Source organism: Cherax quadricarinatus, chromosome 93 (assembly GCF_038502225.1).
Source record: "Cherax quadricarinatus isolate ZL_2023a chromosome 93, ASM3850222v1, whole genome shotgun sequence".
In the NCBI taxonomy this organism is placed as follows: domain Eukaryota; kingdom Metazoa; phylum Arthropoda; class Malacostraca; order Decapoda; family Parastacidae; genus Cherax; species Cherax quadricarinatus.
The window spans coordinates 2310286-2328013 of record NC_091384.1 but is presented as its reverse complement, the minus strand read 5'-3'; the positions used below and the strand labels follow the sequence as shown (position 1 = coordinate 2328013).

General features: G+C 42.9%; 1 protein-coding gene across 1 annotated transcript in view; it reads right to left on the bottom strand.

Moving 5' to 3' along the window:
• LOC128703441 (sodium/bile acid cotransporter 7-like) overlaps nucleotides 1-17728 on the bottom strand; it is a 26752-nt gene extending 9024 nt beyond the window's left edge. The window contains exons 1-6 of the mRNA XM_053798097.2: nucleotides 17602-17728; nucleotides 16544-16766; nucleotides 14479-14629; nucleotides 11439-11691; nucleotides 2154-2282; nucleotides 729-876 (exon numbers count right to left, since the gene is read on the bottom strand). Of these exons, the coding sequence (XP_053654072.1) occupies nucleotides 729-876; nucleotides 2154-2282; nucleotides 11439-11691; nucleotides 14479-14629; nucleotides 16544-16766; nucleotides 17602-17701 (1004 nt within the window). The 5' untranslated portion in view covers nucleotides 17702-17728. The remainder of the gene's footprint in view (nucleotides 1-728; nucleotides 877-2153; nucleotides 2283-11438; nucleotides 11692-14478; nucleotides 14630-16543; nucleotides 16767-17601) is intronic.

Genomic DNA, 17728 nt, shown 5'->3' with positions numbered 1-17728 from the left:
AAATGGCTTTTAGGTCTTGATGTGCTGTTGGAGTGTGATCAAGGTAACATTTATGAAGGGATTCAGGGAAACCGGCAGGCCGGACTTGAGTCCTGGAGATGGGAAGTACAGTGCCTGCACTCTGAAGGAGGGGTGTTAATGTTGCAGTTTTATATCTGTGGTGTAAGTGCACCTCTGGCAAGACAGTGATGGAGTAAATGATGGTGAAAGTTTTTCATTTTCAGGCCACCCTGCCTTGGTGGGAAATGGCTGATGTATTCATAAAATAAATAAAAAATATTATTTTAACATGCTGGCTGTCTCATACTGAGGCACGTTGATCCGAAAAAGAAACGTTTTTTACCATCACCGCACTATCACTGTTTTGCCAGAGGTGCACACATATGACAGTTCAGTTGTCTCTCCAAACAGCAAATTTTTTTTTTTATTAACACATCGACAGATTCCCACCAAGGCAGGGTGGCCCGAAAAAGAAAAACTTTTATCACCATTCACAGCAAATATTATTATTATTATTATTATTATTATTATTTAGGGAGATGCTGGGGATCTTTAACCTCCCACTTGTCCCTTCTTGGTGCTGCCACTGTACTAAGATCTTGAAACACGCAAGAAAATAACCACACAGGTACACCAAACGTAAGCAAAAGTTCGTAAGATTCACCTATCATCTTACACATTCACGAGACAGAGATAAAACGAGCAGCATTCCTGGACAAATGCCTCACCTGTGAGACTTGTGTTGAGCCCAGGCAGTGAGGCGTGGGGTGAGGGTTCCCCCAAGCACCATCTGCAGCGGGTGATATACTAAGAGGGGAAGCGCCAACTCTCCTAGCGCCGTCACTTCCGACACCAATATACGCAGAATAGGAAGACCTGTAATGTGTCCACAAAATTAGATAAAAAATATTTAAAAATTGCCCTTCCAAATAACTAATATATTGTATAATAATAATAATAATTAATAATAATAATGTAGGAAGTAGGTTGGTAGGCAGCAACCGCCCAGGGAGGTATCACCGTCCTGCCAAGTGAGTGTAAAACGAAAGCCTGTAATTATTTTACATGATGGTAGGATTGCTGGTGTCCTTTTTTCTGTCTCATTAACATGCAAGGTTTCAGGTACGTCTTGCTACTTCTACTTACACTTATGTCACACTACACATACATGTACAAGCATATACATACACACCCCTCAGTTTTCTTCTATTTTCTTTCTAGTTCTTATTGTTGTTTATTTCCTCTTATCTCCATGGGGTAGTGGAACAGAATTCTTCCTCCGTAAGCCATGCATGTTGTAAGAGGTGACTAAAATACCTGGAGCAAGGGGCTAGTAACCCTTTCTCCTGTATATATTACTAAATGTAAATAGAGAAACTTTTTTTTTTTTTGGAGGGGGCCTCCCCGCCTCGGTGAGATACTGCCGGTGTGTTGAAAGAAAGAAAGAAAAACAATAATAATAAAAACAATAGTACAATAATAATTATAAAACAATAGTAATAATAACAATAGTCATAATAAAAAAAAAATTTATAATTTGGGATTTTATCAATCTTGACTATTTTTTTGAGAATGTCAAAAGCATTCTCATATCATCTCACAAAAAGAACAATCACGATAAAATAAGAATGCTAAAGTTTACATAAACATGAATAACAAAATACATAAAACATTAAAAATTGTCCTTGCAGTTAATGCATAAATAACGTACCTCATTAATACGATGCTCACTTTGGAGCGCTTCGCTAATACGATGCTTTTCAATTATATTCATGTTTACTTTGGATGCTTGCCTTGCTCTTAAGATGTTTTCGTTAATTTTCATTTTTTTTTATTATTTTTAGTTTTGCATTTTTTTTAGGCCTAGGGTTATTGAGCAGTAAGTAGGTACCTGGGTGCTAGTCACATTACACCTGCTGTCACTGTTCACCTAGCAGTAAGTAGGTACCTGGGTGTTAGTCAACTAGTTTGGATCACATCCTGGGGACAAAATTGGCCGAATTTTCCAAAAATGCTTTGCATAACGAGAGACTTTCTATATTCGTAGTATGTTACTGATGTCAGCTACGGTCTGTATAAATTGTGTCATGTGCTTGGAGAAAAAAAATTATTATTATTATTACAGACGACACAAAGTTTGAAGGGAAACTGACCTAGCGTGAGTGACTTGTGCGTAGAACAGAACATTATTGCCAAGGTATCACCACGGGTGAACCAGCCCACCAGCCACCGCTGACACACCCACCATGTTGCACACAGCAATGCACACTGCATGCACACCACTGCAAAACAATGATGCACAGTAAATATTAAAATAATTAAAGACTCATTCGTAAGCCACACGTATCATGAGAGATTACTAAAATGCTGGAAGCAAGGTGTTAGTAACACCTTCTCCTGTATAAATTACTGAAATGCTGGAGCAAGGTGCTAGTAATGATTAAATTTAAAAAGGAAAACTTTTGTTTTTCTTTTAACCCTTAAACTGTCCAAACGTAGATCCACGTTTGCACGCGTAGCGCTCCGACCTTGATTTTCTCCATAAGAAAGAATGTAAAAAAAACGTAGATCCATGTTCGGAACACTACGTGAGTGAATGTAGACCTATATTTGGACAGTTTAAGGGTTAAGGTCACCCTACCTCAGTGGGATGCAGCCAGTGTGTTGAAAGAAGAAGAATTAAGACCCATAAAATCGTAACAGCAAGATTGTAAACAAACCAAGCTAGTCTTGAGACTCCCGGCTCCAGCACTTGCCTCTCAAATTCAAATTAAAAAATTTCTTTCTTTGCATAGTATACAATGTGTAGTTCACATGTACTATAATATTGTTAAGCACAAAGAAAGTCACTAACAAACCTGAGCACTTCAGGCAGAGTAGTCCTAATGCTTACACATTACTTAACCCCTAAACTGTCCAAATGTAGATCTACGTTTACTCGCCCAGCACTCCGAATGTATATCTACGTTTTTTTACATAAGAAAGCACGTAAAATCGAACGTAGATCTACGTTCGGAGCACTACATGAGTGAACACAAATCTACGCTTGGACAGCTTAAGGGTTAAAACTAGACATAGGCTATGGAGTGGTTCAAATCCTGCCCATTCCATGCTTTATTAAACTAATTTTCTGAGAGCACAAAAGCAAAAAATTGAATATTTTCATAAACATGGGAAAAATTAAAAATAATCTGACTGAATCATTATGAATTTATTGCTACGAATATGCACTTCAGGATTTTATAAAAAAGGTGGTAAGCCTGATTGGTATGCTAAGTTTGAAGTCTATCTTCTGAATAAGGGTTGTTAAGGCTTCATATCACTTATATAACCCAGTCAAGAATAGCTTAATACCTAAGTAAACTCTCAGTGTATATACAGTCGGAGATAAAGACTTACTAGTGTATAATGTACACCAAAAAATACACACCCATCAGTGCTAAATACACTGAGAGATATACATATTCTTGTGAAAGTTAAGACACATGTGCAACATCTGGATATCTTTATTGTAGTAGACGTTTCGCCATCCAGTGGCTTTATCAATACAGATTCTAGGACATAATAGGAAGACAGTAGAACTATATACAAAAGATGAGGTAATCAGTCCCTCGGCCTTGGAGTTAGTGTTCACAGCATCGTGGTGGAGGAGAGTCTGGAGCAAAGACAAGAAGACTGGCGGTTATATAGGTGTCAGTGGATAGGGACGGGCAGCAGACGAGGGCAAAGTCACTGGTAGGCGGGATTCCCCAGTGGAAGTAGGTCCTTCCCAAAGAGATGGGTTAGTTGTGTATATACACTGTGTATATATACTGTACAATTCTTGATGTACAGGCAGGTCCCACTTTACAGCACTTTGCTTTACAATGTTTCGCTAATACAGCAGTTTTATATTATACCCATTCTTCATTTATTCAGATTTCCTACAATAAATATATTCACCACTCACCATAAGCTAAGGATGAAAGTACACCTACCATCCGACTTACGACCGAGTTCGGTTCCGAGAAACCGGTCGCAAGTCGAAATGGTCGTAAGTCGAAATGGTCATAAGTCGAACTTTACTACTGAATATCAACAAGACATTTTTGTAATGACTTTATTTTATTGTTTTATTTTGGTATTTCATGTTTTACTTTACTTTTTATGTTGTTAGTACTGTATTTTATACTGTAAGGTTTAGGATAAACACTGTGTACAACACAAATACTTGTTTATTTCCCAGAAATTTGGCATAAAAAACACGGTCGTAAGTCGAGTGGTCGTAAGTCAGATGGTAGGTGTATTTTATTGTAAGTAATGTGGGTGGCTAACCCTCCGGGGTTAAAAATCCGAACGAAATCTTATCTTATCTTACTGTATATGCACTTTTTTAGGCCTGCCTATATCACTTACTTAATATATGATAGTGTAAACATGTTGCCAGGCTTTTATATGCATTTGGAAGTTAAAAAAGGCTATGATTCACTATACAGTGATTTTTGCTTGACAGCAGTAGCCTGGAACCTAACTTGCTGTATAAGCGGGGCCCTCCTGTACAGCAGTAGCCTGGAACCTAACTTGCTGTATAAGTGGAGCCCTCCTGTACAGCAGTAGCCTGGAACCTAACTTGCTGTATAAGCGGGGCCCTCCTGTACAGCAGTAGCCTGGAACCTAACTTGCTGTATAAGCAGGGCCCTCCTGTACAGCAGTAGCCTGGAACCTAACTTGCTGTATAAGCAGAGCCCTCCTGTACAGCAGTAGCCCAGAACCTAACTTGCTGTATAAGCGGAGCCCTCCTGTACAGCAGTAGCCCAGAACCTAACTTGCTGTATAAGCGGGGCCCTCCTGTACAGCAGTAGCCTGGAACCTAACTTGCTGTATAAGCAGGGACCTCCTGTACAGCAGTAGCCCGGAACCTAACTTGCTGGATAAGCAGGGACCTCCTGTACAGCAGTAGCCCAGAACTTAACTTGCTGTATAAGCAGGGACCTCCTGTACAGCAGTAGCCCAGAACCTAACTTGCTGTATAAGCAGCGACCTCCTGTACAGCAGTAGCCCAGAACCTAACTTGCTGTATAAGCAGGGCCCTCCTGTACAGCAGTAGCCCAGAACCTAACTTGCTGTATAAGCAGGGCCCTCCTGTACAGCAGTAGCCCAGAACCTAACTTGCTGTATAAGCAGAGCCCTCCTGTACAGCAGTAGCCCAGAACCTAACTTGCTGTATAAACAGAGCCCTCCTGTACAGCAGTAGCCCAGAACCTAACTTGCTGTATAAGCAGGGACCTCCTGTACAGCAGTAGCCCAGAACCTAACTTGCTGTATAAGCAGGGCCCTCCTGTACAGCAGTAGCCCAGAACCTAACTTGCTGTATAAGCGGAGCCCTCCTGTACAGCAGTAGCCCAGAACCTAACTTGCTGCATAAACAGACCCCTCCTGTACAGCAGTAGCCCAGAACCTAACTTGCTGTATAAGCAGGGTCCTCCTGTATAGCAGTAGCCCAGAACCTAACATGCTGTATAAGTGGGGCCCTCCTGTACAGCAGGCCATCCAGCCACCGAGGAGAGAAGACGTCGCCGCTCCTGCTCTTCAGTTATCCTGAGTAATTCGAGATCAGAGCAACTCTGAACACTGTTACTCGAGATTTTTCTTGGGTTATCCTGAGTTGTCTCGACCAGAGCTGAGAGGAAACTTGCTGGCAGTCACTTCCAGCACCATCCCATCAAGAGGGTAAGGCGGTGACCAGCCTGCTTGTTCCCTCTCTCCCCCACCACCCCCATCCTCATCCTTCCCCACCCCAACCCCTCCCATTAACCAACCCAATACACTGGCCTATCCACAGAACACTCTACTCACACTGCTATCCTTCTAACTTTCCTGTCTTCTTATTTTTCAGCAACTTCGCCTTTGGCGACTTAAAACAAGACATTTTGACCATCCAGTAGCCCGTGTGGTTTTTTAAAATCCGGCCGATCTTTGCCTTGGGCCCCGTCTCCCCTCACACCCTCGAGGGCTAGGCTATCTTAGGGGCTGTCCTTCATAAGTCAGCCGAAATAGGAATTAGGATGCAGCACACACAGGCAACTGATTTCTTTTCAGCATATTATCTGAGTCAGCTTTAAATTAGCTGGGCAAGATGCCCAATATAAGAGTGAGACTTTGGGTCACTGGTGACCCGAAATTCAAAAGGGAAATTTTAGACTGCATTCATAGCAAGGCTACCATTGCACCTGTGAACATATTCACCACCCACACTGGTGCAGTACTACTGATCTCCTCAGAAGAGGAGCTACTCCACTTTCTAAAAAGAGATGTTCTAGACAAACTCGCTGATGAGGGCATTTCCCCCACTCCACCTGACAACTTCCAGGCTCAGCGCTCAGTGTTTGTTGTACGCATCAACAGCATCATGCGTGAACACACTGACGTTGAACTCATGGACGGAATCAACAAAGACAACTCCGAATTCACGGTTCTCAAGGCTTACAAGTTTGCCAAGAACTCTGTCAACCAGCAATCGCTGAAACTTATCCTTGAGACACCTGAGGAAGCCAAATACGTATGTGACCATGGCCTGAAAAGCTTCGGCACCAAATGCACGCTGGACCAAGTCAGCATGGAGAGATTCGTCTCCATCACCCAATGCTTCAAATGCTACCACTTTGGTCACAACACAAACAAATGCACCAAAGTAAATCCTGTACGCAGCATCTGTGCAGATGCCCACATATACAAGGACTGCCCTAACAGAAATAAACCCAAGTGTATCCTCTATGGTGGGTCCCACCATGCTGTCTCACCTACTTGCCCTACCAGGAAAACCGAAGTCCGTAAAGCCCTTGAAAACAGAAAACTGACCAATGCCAAACAAAAGGCAGCTCAATCTCCTCCCCCTATGTCCCACGAATCTTACCCCAACCTGCCGAGCACCAGCAATGCTCTTACTGCCACTACATCGCAACACAATGCTTGGATCCCCAGCCCCCCCCAGGCCTCCACCCCCTCCATACTCCAGACCCCCACCAGCCCCAAGGGCCTCCCTCCTACCCCATCCCCTCCGGCCTCATCCAAGAAGGGATAATAAAGAGCACAGCATACTTCATGCTGGCCAAAGAATGGTCCAAGGGCAACGACCACCTCTGCTGCACCATCCTCAATGAGTTGTTCATTGCTAATGGCACTTCAGCCATAATCATCCCCGACTCAGTGCGCCAATACATGAGCCCCTCAACCCATATCCCTGCACACGACCAACCATCCACCAGCATGGAACCAACAACCCCTGCATCTGCATCACTAGCAGATGCACAACCAACTGCCACTGAGGCTGACCTAATGGACCAACCTGGTCCCACTGCCACCCCATGTGAGATACCCTCTGAGCAACAAGACTTATATCAAGACTTAACCAACCTTACTCAACCTCCAATGTCCCCAATGTCGACAGCGTCGACAACCAATGAGACTGACGTCTCAACCATCCAAAACAACTCTGACCCTGATTCGCCCCTCAGGCCTAACGATGATTCAGACGATTCAGACTCGTCATCAGATATCAACGTCACCAACAGCACAGACGATGACCAATTCTCCACTCAGAAGTCCACCCAAGACTACAATCCCCCTCCCTCACACATTCCCAAGAGTAAGCGCAGACAACCGCCACGTGACTGCGCCACCAAACACCCATCCGCTGTGCACAGCAACTCTGCCAAACATGTACAATAATGGGGATCACAATTCTGCAAATCAACATCCATCACTTCTTCAACAACCGTTACCTCCTTGAACTTGAACTCTGCAACCACAACCCAGACATTGTCCTCTTAAATGAAACATCAGCCAGACCTGACCAGCACATAAAGATACTTGGGTACTCAACTCTTGAGAAATCCAGGGGACCCAACAGTGGGGTGGCCATCTTAGTGAAGCAAGGGCATGAATTCTGCAACATACATGTCGACGAGGACAACGTCCTAGCGGTCGAAGTGCCAACATCACATGGGAGACTCCTAGCAATCACAGGGTACTTCCCTCCCAGGCAACCGTACATCAAATCCATTCCCTTACACCGACTTCTCAATAGAAATATCCCCACCGTCCTAGCTGCGGACTTCAATGCCCACCACCCTGCTCTCTTCAATTGTGGAGCCACCCTGCCCCAAGGTGACCACAAGGGGAAACAACTATACCACATAATGGCCGCAAAAGACCTCAAATTCCAAGGCCCATTCTTCAAGTCGTTTGTGGGCCACCACCCAGGCACCCCAGACGTAGTCCTCACCAACAGAGACTGTGACTTGTTCCACTGTAATCTCTCCCCAGGTGGCAACATCAGATCAGATCACATCCCTGTGGTAATCAAGCTACAGTCCACTCCGTTCCGTACACCCACCCCCCCAAACCCAACCTGAAGACGCTAGATTTCGACCCCTTTAGAGCCTTCTTAGGTAATGATCAAACCATCTCTCTCAAAGACCAGCCCTGCAATGCAATAGATGGGGCAATTAACTCCCTTCACACCAGAATCAAAGAGGCCACACAACCTTGCTGCACACTAACATCGTCCAAGATATACCAACAATACAAACCAACTAGGGAAATCAAGGACAGAATGAACAGGTACCAATTAGAATGCAGTAGACACTTCCTCACAGGGCAACCCTCCCGAGTAGCCCTACTAAGATCGAGAAGAGAACTAATCTCCCTAATAACCCAACATAAAAGAGATCTTTGGGATTATCTGGTGTGCCAAGCTAACCAGTACAAACGCCACCCTGACCAATTCTGGAGCACGATCCGCAGACTACTAGGGGCCAACCACACTCCCACTCAACACCTATCACACTCCTTCACCGACAAAAATGGCGAGGTAGTGACTACACTACTTGACGACCCACTGGACCAAGCCAAGCTGATGGGTGAAGTATGGGAGAACATTCTCTCACACAACGACAGCAGAAGATTTAACAACACCCACTACCAGTGGGTCAACCACTGGTGGGACGAGAACCTAGAAGACTTTCATCCTATACCATCAATTGACACAGCTACTCTTGAAGACGAACATCCCCTCACCAGACCAATCACGCTCAGAGAAGTATTCCAAGTCATAGGGCGACTGAGAAACACAGAACCTAGCCCATCAGGCATAAGAGCTAAACAACTAAAGTACCTCCCCCGTAACTGCAAGATGTCTCTGGTGAATATCTACAATGCCATCTTGGCATCTGGTCACTTCCCAGAGGCTTTCAAGACAGCTAAGATGATCTTCATCGCCAAACCAAACAAGGACAACCACAATCCCAAGAATTACAGACCCATCTCCCTACTTGAAGTCATGGGCAAAGTCTTTGAAAGAATAATCTCCAACAGACTCAACTATTACATGGAGTTCAACCACCTATTCTCTGAAAGGCAGTTCGGCTTCAGGTCTCACCGCAGCACCCAGCATGCCATAAACATCATCTATGATGCCGTGGCCAGCCTGAAGAAGCAAGGGAACCTGGCCCTTATCGCCACCAGGGACATACACAAGGTCTTCGACAGCCTTTGGCACGATGGTCTCATTTACAAACTCGTAGACCTCCCTGATCACAACTGGACCTTTCTCAGGCTCATCTACAACTTCTTAACAGGAAGAAAAATCATCCCCACCTTCCACGGAGCAGAATCAACCCCCTTCACACCAACAGCAGGAGTACCCCAAGGCTCCTGCCTCAGCCCCGTCCTCTTCAACATATACGTCAACGACCTCCCCCAGCCTGAACATACCGACACCATCATCACCCAATTCGCAGACGATGTCATCCATGTTGTTCTCCACCCCTACAGCTGGTGCAAACAAGCATAGGAGAGCAACCGAGAAAACGAACGAAGAACTAAATAGAACTGCCAGGTGGGAGAAGAAATGGAGAATCACAACCAACCCTGACAAAGTCCTCATCAGCACCGTTGGGTGCTTACCATCAACCATAGAAGAAAAAGGGGGCATTTCCATCAGAAGTACTCGTATTGCTATAAGGAATCCAAACAAGATCCTAGGATACGAGATCGGCAGATTACTCAACTCTACAACCCACATAACCAAAAAAGTAAACCTAGCGAAAGCCCGCCTTGCCAGCTTTATCGATTCAAAGCAGCCCCTCCCCACATCAAACTACACCTGAACAAGATGATGATCAGACCTCTGCTGGAATACCCCTGCGTACCCATGTCGCTCACAACCAAAACCAACATGCTAAAACTCCAAAGAGTCCAAAACAAAGCCCTCCGCTTCATCACGAACACCAGACTCAGAGACAGAATCAGATCAGAGGACCTACACATACAACAGAGAATCCCCGCAATCAATGTCCGATTAGACAAACTTACTAAGAGACAACTATATGACATGCAGGAACTCTACGTGCCTGACAGAGAGAATCCCCCCCTACCAGTGAACACAACCGACTATACCATCACCACCCCTCCCCACAGATCCCAAAGAATGACCCTCCAACAAAGAGTTCGACGCTTTATCCATAAGGAGAACTTCCCTCGTCCCAAGATCTTAAGCGACCTACCCGCAGACGAAGAATGGATACCACCGGAACCATTCTATGTCCAGTAACATGGACAAGCGCTCCCCATCTTTGGGTGACCCACTTCTATCAACCAACACCTCACAACTGACCTCGTTCACCTACTACTACAATACAGCAGGACACCACCTCAGTCACTGCCTTGCTGGCCGACTCCAGGTGAGCAACCAACCTCCATCGAATGCCCAGCAACCTTCACCTGCAGCTGCGCCTCCTGACCAACCTCTTGCGGGGAAAAAAAAAAAAAAAAAAGGCAAGCAATTGTATGCAGTATGCATCCTTCCAATTCAATGACGCACTGGTATAACACACTATAGCATTGCGTAATTGATGGGCAGGAGGTATACCCTACTCATAAAACCAACCTCTTTATAAACTACTCAATATGCACACACGCATATTCAAATTACACCAAAGTGGATAGGCCACTACCCTTTTATAACCCCACCTACCCCTCCTCCCTCCCCAACCTTTCCCAACTTCCATCCTTACCCATCCTTCTTCCCCCCTTCCCTCTTACCAAAGCTCTGGTCAGAACTTCGAACCTGTACAGCAGTAGCCCAGAACCTAACTTGCTGTATAAGAGGGGCCCTCCTGTACAGCAGTAGCCCAGAACCTAACTTGCTGTATAAGCAGAGCCCTCCTGTACAGCAGTAGCCCAGAACCTAACTTGCTGTATAAGAGGGGCCCTCCTGTACAGCAGTAGCCTGGAACCTACCCTGCTGTATAAGCAGGGACCTGCTATATACATTGACGTACTTCCAGATGTATAGACACTTTGAGATATAAAACACATAGGACTGTATAAAATTATTACTTATTGCTAAAAAATAATGAAACAAAAGTTCATAAAATAATACACAACATTGAATTTACCTATAAATATCGTGCTGGCCATTCGTGGAAGTAATTCTTCTAATTTTGATGATCTGAACATATCACAGAAGGTTGAATATATAATAAGGAGCAGCATCCACTGCCCCACAACTGCCAAGGATGATCCCTGAGGCACGCTGACCTGACTGTGACCTCTTCTCTGGTATAAGTGACCAGCACAAAGAGGTAACAGAACTGTGAGCAAAAGATACATGACTGTATCAATGACTGGGATGGATGCAGACACACCAAGCTGTAAGGAAATGATTTTTTTTAATAAAAAGCAGAGTACTGTGTCAGATTTTTGCTTTAACCACACCAGGTCTCCCACTGGGGTTAGAAGATGCATGAAAGAGGAAACACATTCACCATCATTCATTCAATTGCTGTCTTGCCAGAAGCATGTTGACATCAGAGTTCAGATGACTCTCTTGGCTGTATCATCCCCACATATCCTTCAGAGTGCAGGTACTGTACTTCCCACCTCCAGAACTGTAGCATCCTCACTCATCCTTCAGAGTGCAGGCACTGTACTTCCCACTTCCAGAACTGTAGCATCCTCACTCATCCTTCAGAGTGCAGGTACTGTACTTCCCACCTCCAGAACTGCAGCATCCTCACTCATCCTTCAGAGTGCAGGTACTGTACTTCCCACCTCCAGAACTGCAGCATCCTCACTCATCCTTCAGAGTGCAGGTACTGTACTTCCCACCTCCAGGACTCAAGTCCAGTTAACTAATTTCCCCAAAACGTGTCATATATGCATCCTTTATGAAAGGATTCATTAAACAAAAAAATCCTAATTAACAAATAGAGCAAATCCTCAATAAAACAGACTAATGATGGGTGTCCCTTATATCAGCTGGATTCGAACCCACTACAGGAAGACTGGCAAGGTTCCCAACTGACACTCTTCTCCACTCAGTCACAAATGCCACATCGGCTGGGCAGCCTGGTTTACAAGCCATGTTTCTTCCCAACCCAGGCACAATGTATATACCTGCCTTACACAAATAACCCGCACATAAAAGAGAGGAGTTTACGACGATATTTCGGTCCGACTTAGACCATTTACAAAGTCACACTAACGGACCGAAACGTCGTCGTAAGCTCCTCTCTTCTATGTGCGGGTTATTTGTGTATTGTTCCAGTCACGGTATTGTACCTTTTTGGTTATTTATATACCTGCCTGTATACATATATATATATGTTCTCCACGGGGAAGTGGAACAGAATTCTTTCTCTGTAAGCCACGTGTGTTGTAGGAGGCGACTAAAGTGTCAGGAGCAAGGGGCTAGTAACCACTTCTCCTGTATACATTACTAAATTTAAAAAGAAAAACTTTTGTTTTTCTTTTTAGGTCACCCTGCCTTGATGGGATATGGCTGGTTTGTTAAAAAAAATGTATGTATGTATACAGTAATCTACCGTATCCACGGGGATACGGTCCAAGACCTGCAGTGGATGCCAAAACTACGGGTAGCAATGAACCCTATGTATGCCATTTTTTATTTACATACATCCTATGATAAAGCTTAATTGATAAATCACACACAGTAAGTTGAAAATTATCACTTTTTACTGATAGGAAGAACTTCACAGCTTCTCTTAGGCTTTGAAGAACGGCCAGCATCACTACCTTTGTGCTTTGGGGCCATTATTAAACAAAATTAAGGGTTACTTTTGGGCCACGGTAAACAGTGGATAACTGAAATTCCAGAAACCGAATCCATGGACATCGGGGTTCTACTGTATATGTGTGTATATATATATATATATATATATATATATATATATATATATATATATAGGTAGTAGGTTGGTAGACAGCAACCGCCCAGGGAGGTACTACCGTCCTGCCAAGTGAGTGTAAAACGAAAGCCTGTAATTGTTTTACATGATGGTAGGATTGCTGGTGTCCTTTTTTCTGTCTCATGAACATGCAAGATTTCAGGTACGTCTTGCTACTTCTACTTACACTTAGGTCACACTACACATACATGTACAAGCACATATATACACACCCCTCTGGGTTTTCTTCTATTTTCTTTCTAGTTCTTATTCTTGTTTATTTCCTCTTATCTCCATGGGGAAGTGGAACAGAATTCTTCCTCCGTAAGCCATGCGTGTTGTAAGAGGCAACTAAAATGCCGGGAGCAAGGGGCTAGTAACCTCTTCTCCTGTATATATTACTAAATGTAAAAGGAGAAACTTTCGTTTTTCCTTTTGGGCCACCCCGCCTCGGTGGGATACGGCCGGTGTGTTGAAAGATATATATATATATATATGCAATAAGATCACAGTAAACAGGTGATTTCAGAATATGCAAAACAACCACTCTGAAAGAATAGAGAAATTCCAAGCGCTTTCATGACTACTCACATTATCAAGGAACTATGTTCCTTGATAATGTGAGTAGTCACAAAAGCGCTTGGAATTTCTCTATTCTTTCAGAGTGGTTGTTTTGCATATGTATATATATATATAATTATAAATTACTAATGTTTATACAGTGGACCCCCGACTTACGATATTAATTCATTCCGGAAGTCTGTTCGGGTGCTGTTACTGAACAAATTTTTTCCCATAAGGAATATTGTAAATTAGATTAATCCATTTCAGACCCCCAAAAATACGCTTACAAAAATACACTTACATAATTGTTCGAGTTGGGAGCTGATCGTAAGTCGGGGGTCCACTGTATTTAGTGTATGAATAAACTGCACTGCACTGCTAGCTCTTCAAACAATAGGAAGAATTAAAACCAGAAATTTGAATGATAAATAACTTATCATGACCAATACTGCAATTGTAATGGCAGGATGTCTAGCACAATTACATGAAGAGAAAGGGGACAGAGTAAACAAGAGTGGCAAACAAATAATGGACCTCTACCAACGTCTGTTACTATCCTGTATGTAGAAGGATTATGAAGATCATCAGTGGACAAAATAGCAGAGGCAATGAGCATCACGGCATGTACTGGAATTTCAACAGGAGGGCGTCGAAGCCAGGTACGGATGAGAGCCTCGCCACTCACCCACATCCTCAGAGACAAGGGGGTCAAGAACAGGCCGAGAAAACTCCCGACGACAGAGTTGAAGACGGCTGCTGCCACGTTTCCTCCGCAGGCTCGAGTGAGGATGACGGCAGATGAGACGGGGGGCGGCATGCAGCTCACAACCAGTAGACTGACAGAATAATGCCAGACATTATTACTGCACATTCTCAACTTATAAACAAATTACATCATTTCTTTTTCAATTTACAAACAAGTTACATTTTTTCAGTCAAAAACAAATTACATTTCTTTTGTTTCAAGTTTAAAACAAGTTACATTTTTTCTGTCAAAAACAAATTACATTTCTTTTGTTTCAAGTTTAAAACAAGTTACATTTTTTCAGTCAAAAACAAATTACATCTCTTTTGTTTCAAGTTTAAAACAAGTTACATTTTTTTCTGTCAAAAATTAATTACATTTCTAGTGTTTCAACTAACAAACAAGTAAATTTTATGTAATTATTACAGCCAGGTCTCAATTAGTGATAATTTTGATTTAGTGCAAAAGAAAATTAATGCTAGAGTCCCCCAAACTCTACAAATTGTGCACAAAAATCACACATAATTTGAATAGTGTGAATCCAAATGTCACCAGCTCACAGGATTCATTATTGACACTAATTGTGACCTAGCTGTATATTCCGAACAAACAAATACAGAACTTCCTGGGACGGCCATGTTCAACACATGTTTATACTGCGTATGGATGGTTTTAAATACTGAAATGGTCGTTAAGTGACCCATTTGCAAGCAAGAATATTTATAATTATGGGTGTTTGAAAATTAGATATACATGTATCCTGTATTATTATTATTATGTGCAATTACGTTGTTAAATTACTTACAACATGTTAAGTAAAAGGACACAAGTACAACTAATGCTACATTTTATTGTGCATTAGGTCAATTTTGCCCCAGGATGCCACCCACACCAGTCTACTAATACCCAATTACCCATTTTACTCATGGGTGAACATGGACAGCAGATGTCTTATGGAAACATGTCCTAATGTTTTCGACCCATACTGGGGGATTGATTCTCAAACCTTAGTGTGTGAGTTGAGTGTGCTAGTGATTGGGTTACTGGACATCGTATGCCACTGGAAAGTACCAGAGTATAGTGGTACCAACATTTACATGGGTGTGAGGCATGGGTTTTGAATGTTGCAGTTAGGAGGTGGTTGGAGACAGCAGAGATGTCGTGTCTGAGGGATATGTGTGGTGTGAATATTATGCAGAGAATTTGGAGATTTGAAATCAGAACACAAAATGAGGTTATGTAAGGTATTGTTCAGAGGGTGGAGAAAGAGTGGGTGAGGCAGTTTGAACATTCAGAGAATGGAGCAGAATATGATGACCAAGAGAATGGATAAATCTGGAGTGAAAGGAAGGAGAGGTAAGGGTTATTCTAGGAAGAGATAGCAAGAGGGTGTGGTTTTAAACTGACAGAGGCTTGAGCATTCTGCAGATGTGAGTGTAATGAATTGGAATAAGTGGAGACAAGTAGGTTTAAAGATTCGATGAGCTGTAGGAATGTGAGCAAGGTAACATTTATGAAGGGATTCAGGGAAGTAAGTTAGTCAGACTTGAATTAGAGAAGTGGGAAGTACAGTGAATGCACTCTGGAGAGGTGAGAATGTTACTGTTCAGGGAGTTATTGAACTGTGATATCTGTTCACTTCTCACAAGACAGCTATTAAGTTTATCTAGATACAGGTACATGTATGTACAATTATCATACATAGTAACATATGTGTAAATTACCCAGGATAACCCAAAAAATCAGACAGAGTGACTTATTTCCATTGGAGTCCTTGTATCCACTGGGGTTCTCGTGTTTCCATTGGGGTCCTCGTATTTCCATTGAGGTTCTTGTATTTTCAGTGGGGGTCTCTTATGTCTGTTGATTGTCCTCATATTTCCATTGGGGTCCTTGTATTTCCATTGGGATCTTTGTAATAAATGATGCTAAAAGTGTGTATATTTGGGGATTATCGTACCTTAGCACAAGACAGCCGATACAGTGAAAAACAAAAAATACTTACCCTTCTATGAGAGACTTATTTACATCAGCAAGATTCTGCAATACAAGGCACACGATCTTCACAAGTAGAGGGTATATAAAAAACGACGTTACTTGCACGAAGACGTGCAACCAAGTATGCGACATGGCAGTGTGGATGTCACCGGTCTTCAGCGACACTCCGCTGAGGAAGAAAATCATCGAAACGGCCCCACATTTCACGGTAATCTCCGGGTATATTAAACCTGCAAACAATAAATACCAGACCTGTACAACTTCCGAAATTATTTTTTTCCGATATTTGTAAAATAACTCTATAGTTTTAGGACAACGGCTTCTCTGAAATAAATTGGGGGTTAGAGTTAAATCAAAGATTAGGGAGATTTTGGCAGCATTTCGTATCATATTCACGAATAACTCATTTGGACTGTCACTCTCAAGACTGACAATGACTCGATGAACATTGAATTGTAGCTGGACTTAAATATTTAAAACAAAAAATAATATGGCGGAATTCCTAAAATCTATTATTTTTGTGCACTGGAAAGTAGCGAGACGATGACAATGTAACAACGACCAGTTTGTCGAAGTTGATGATAGAACGACTGTGAGATACTGATAGATGGAGGGATGGGTGGATGGATAGATGGGTGGATCAATGAATAGATAGATGGATGGACTGATGGATGAATGGATAGATAGATGGATGGGTGGAAAGATAGATGGATGGAAAAAAGATGGATGAGCAGATGGATAGATGGATGGATAGACTGACGGATAGATAGATGGATGGGTGGAAAGATAGATGGATGGAAAAAAGATGGATGAACAGATGGATAGATGGATGAATAGACTGAGGGATAGATAGATAGATGGATGAGATGCACGAACAGATGAATATATGAATGAACAGAGACATAGCCAGATAGATGGATAGATAGATGGATGGATAGGCACATGGATGGATAAATAGACAGATGGATGGCTGGCAATATACAGCACCAAAACGCGAGAAAAATTCAGGTTTGATCCGAGGAATGAGAAAACAGCTCCTGCTGTAATGTGAAGTCCACGACTCACCTCCCTTGGAACCAACACCGGGCGCAATATATGCAAATAATATGAAAATACACATAGTATATAAGAACCAGTGTCTGGAGAAGCTCTCAGAGGCTCCCATTGTTGTTGTTGTGGTTTATAAAGGCTG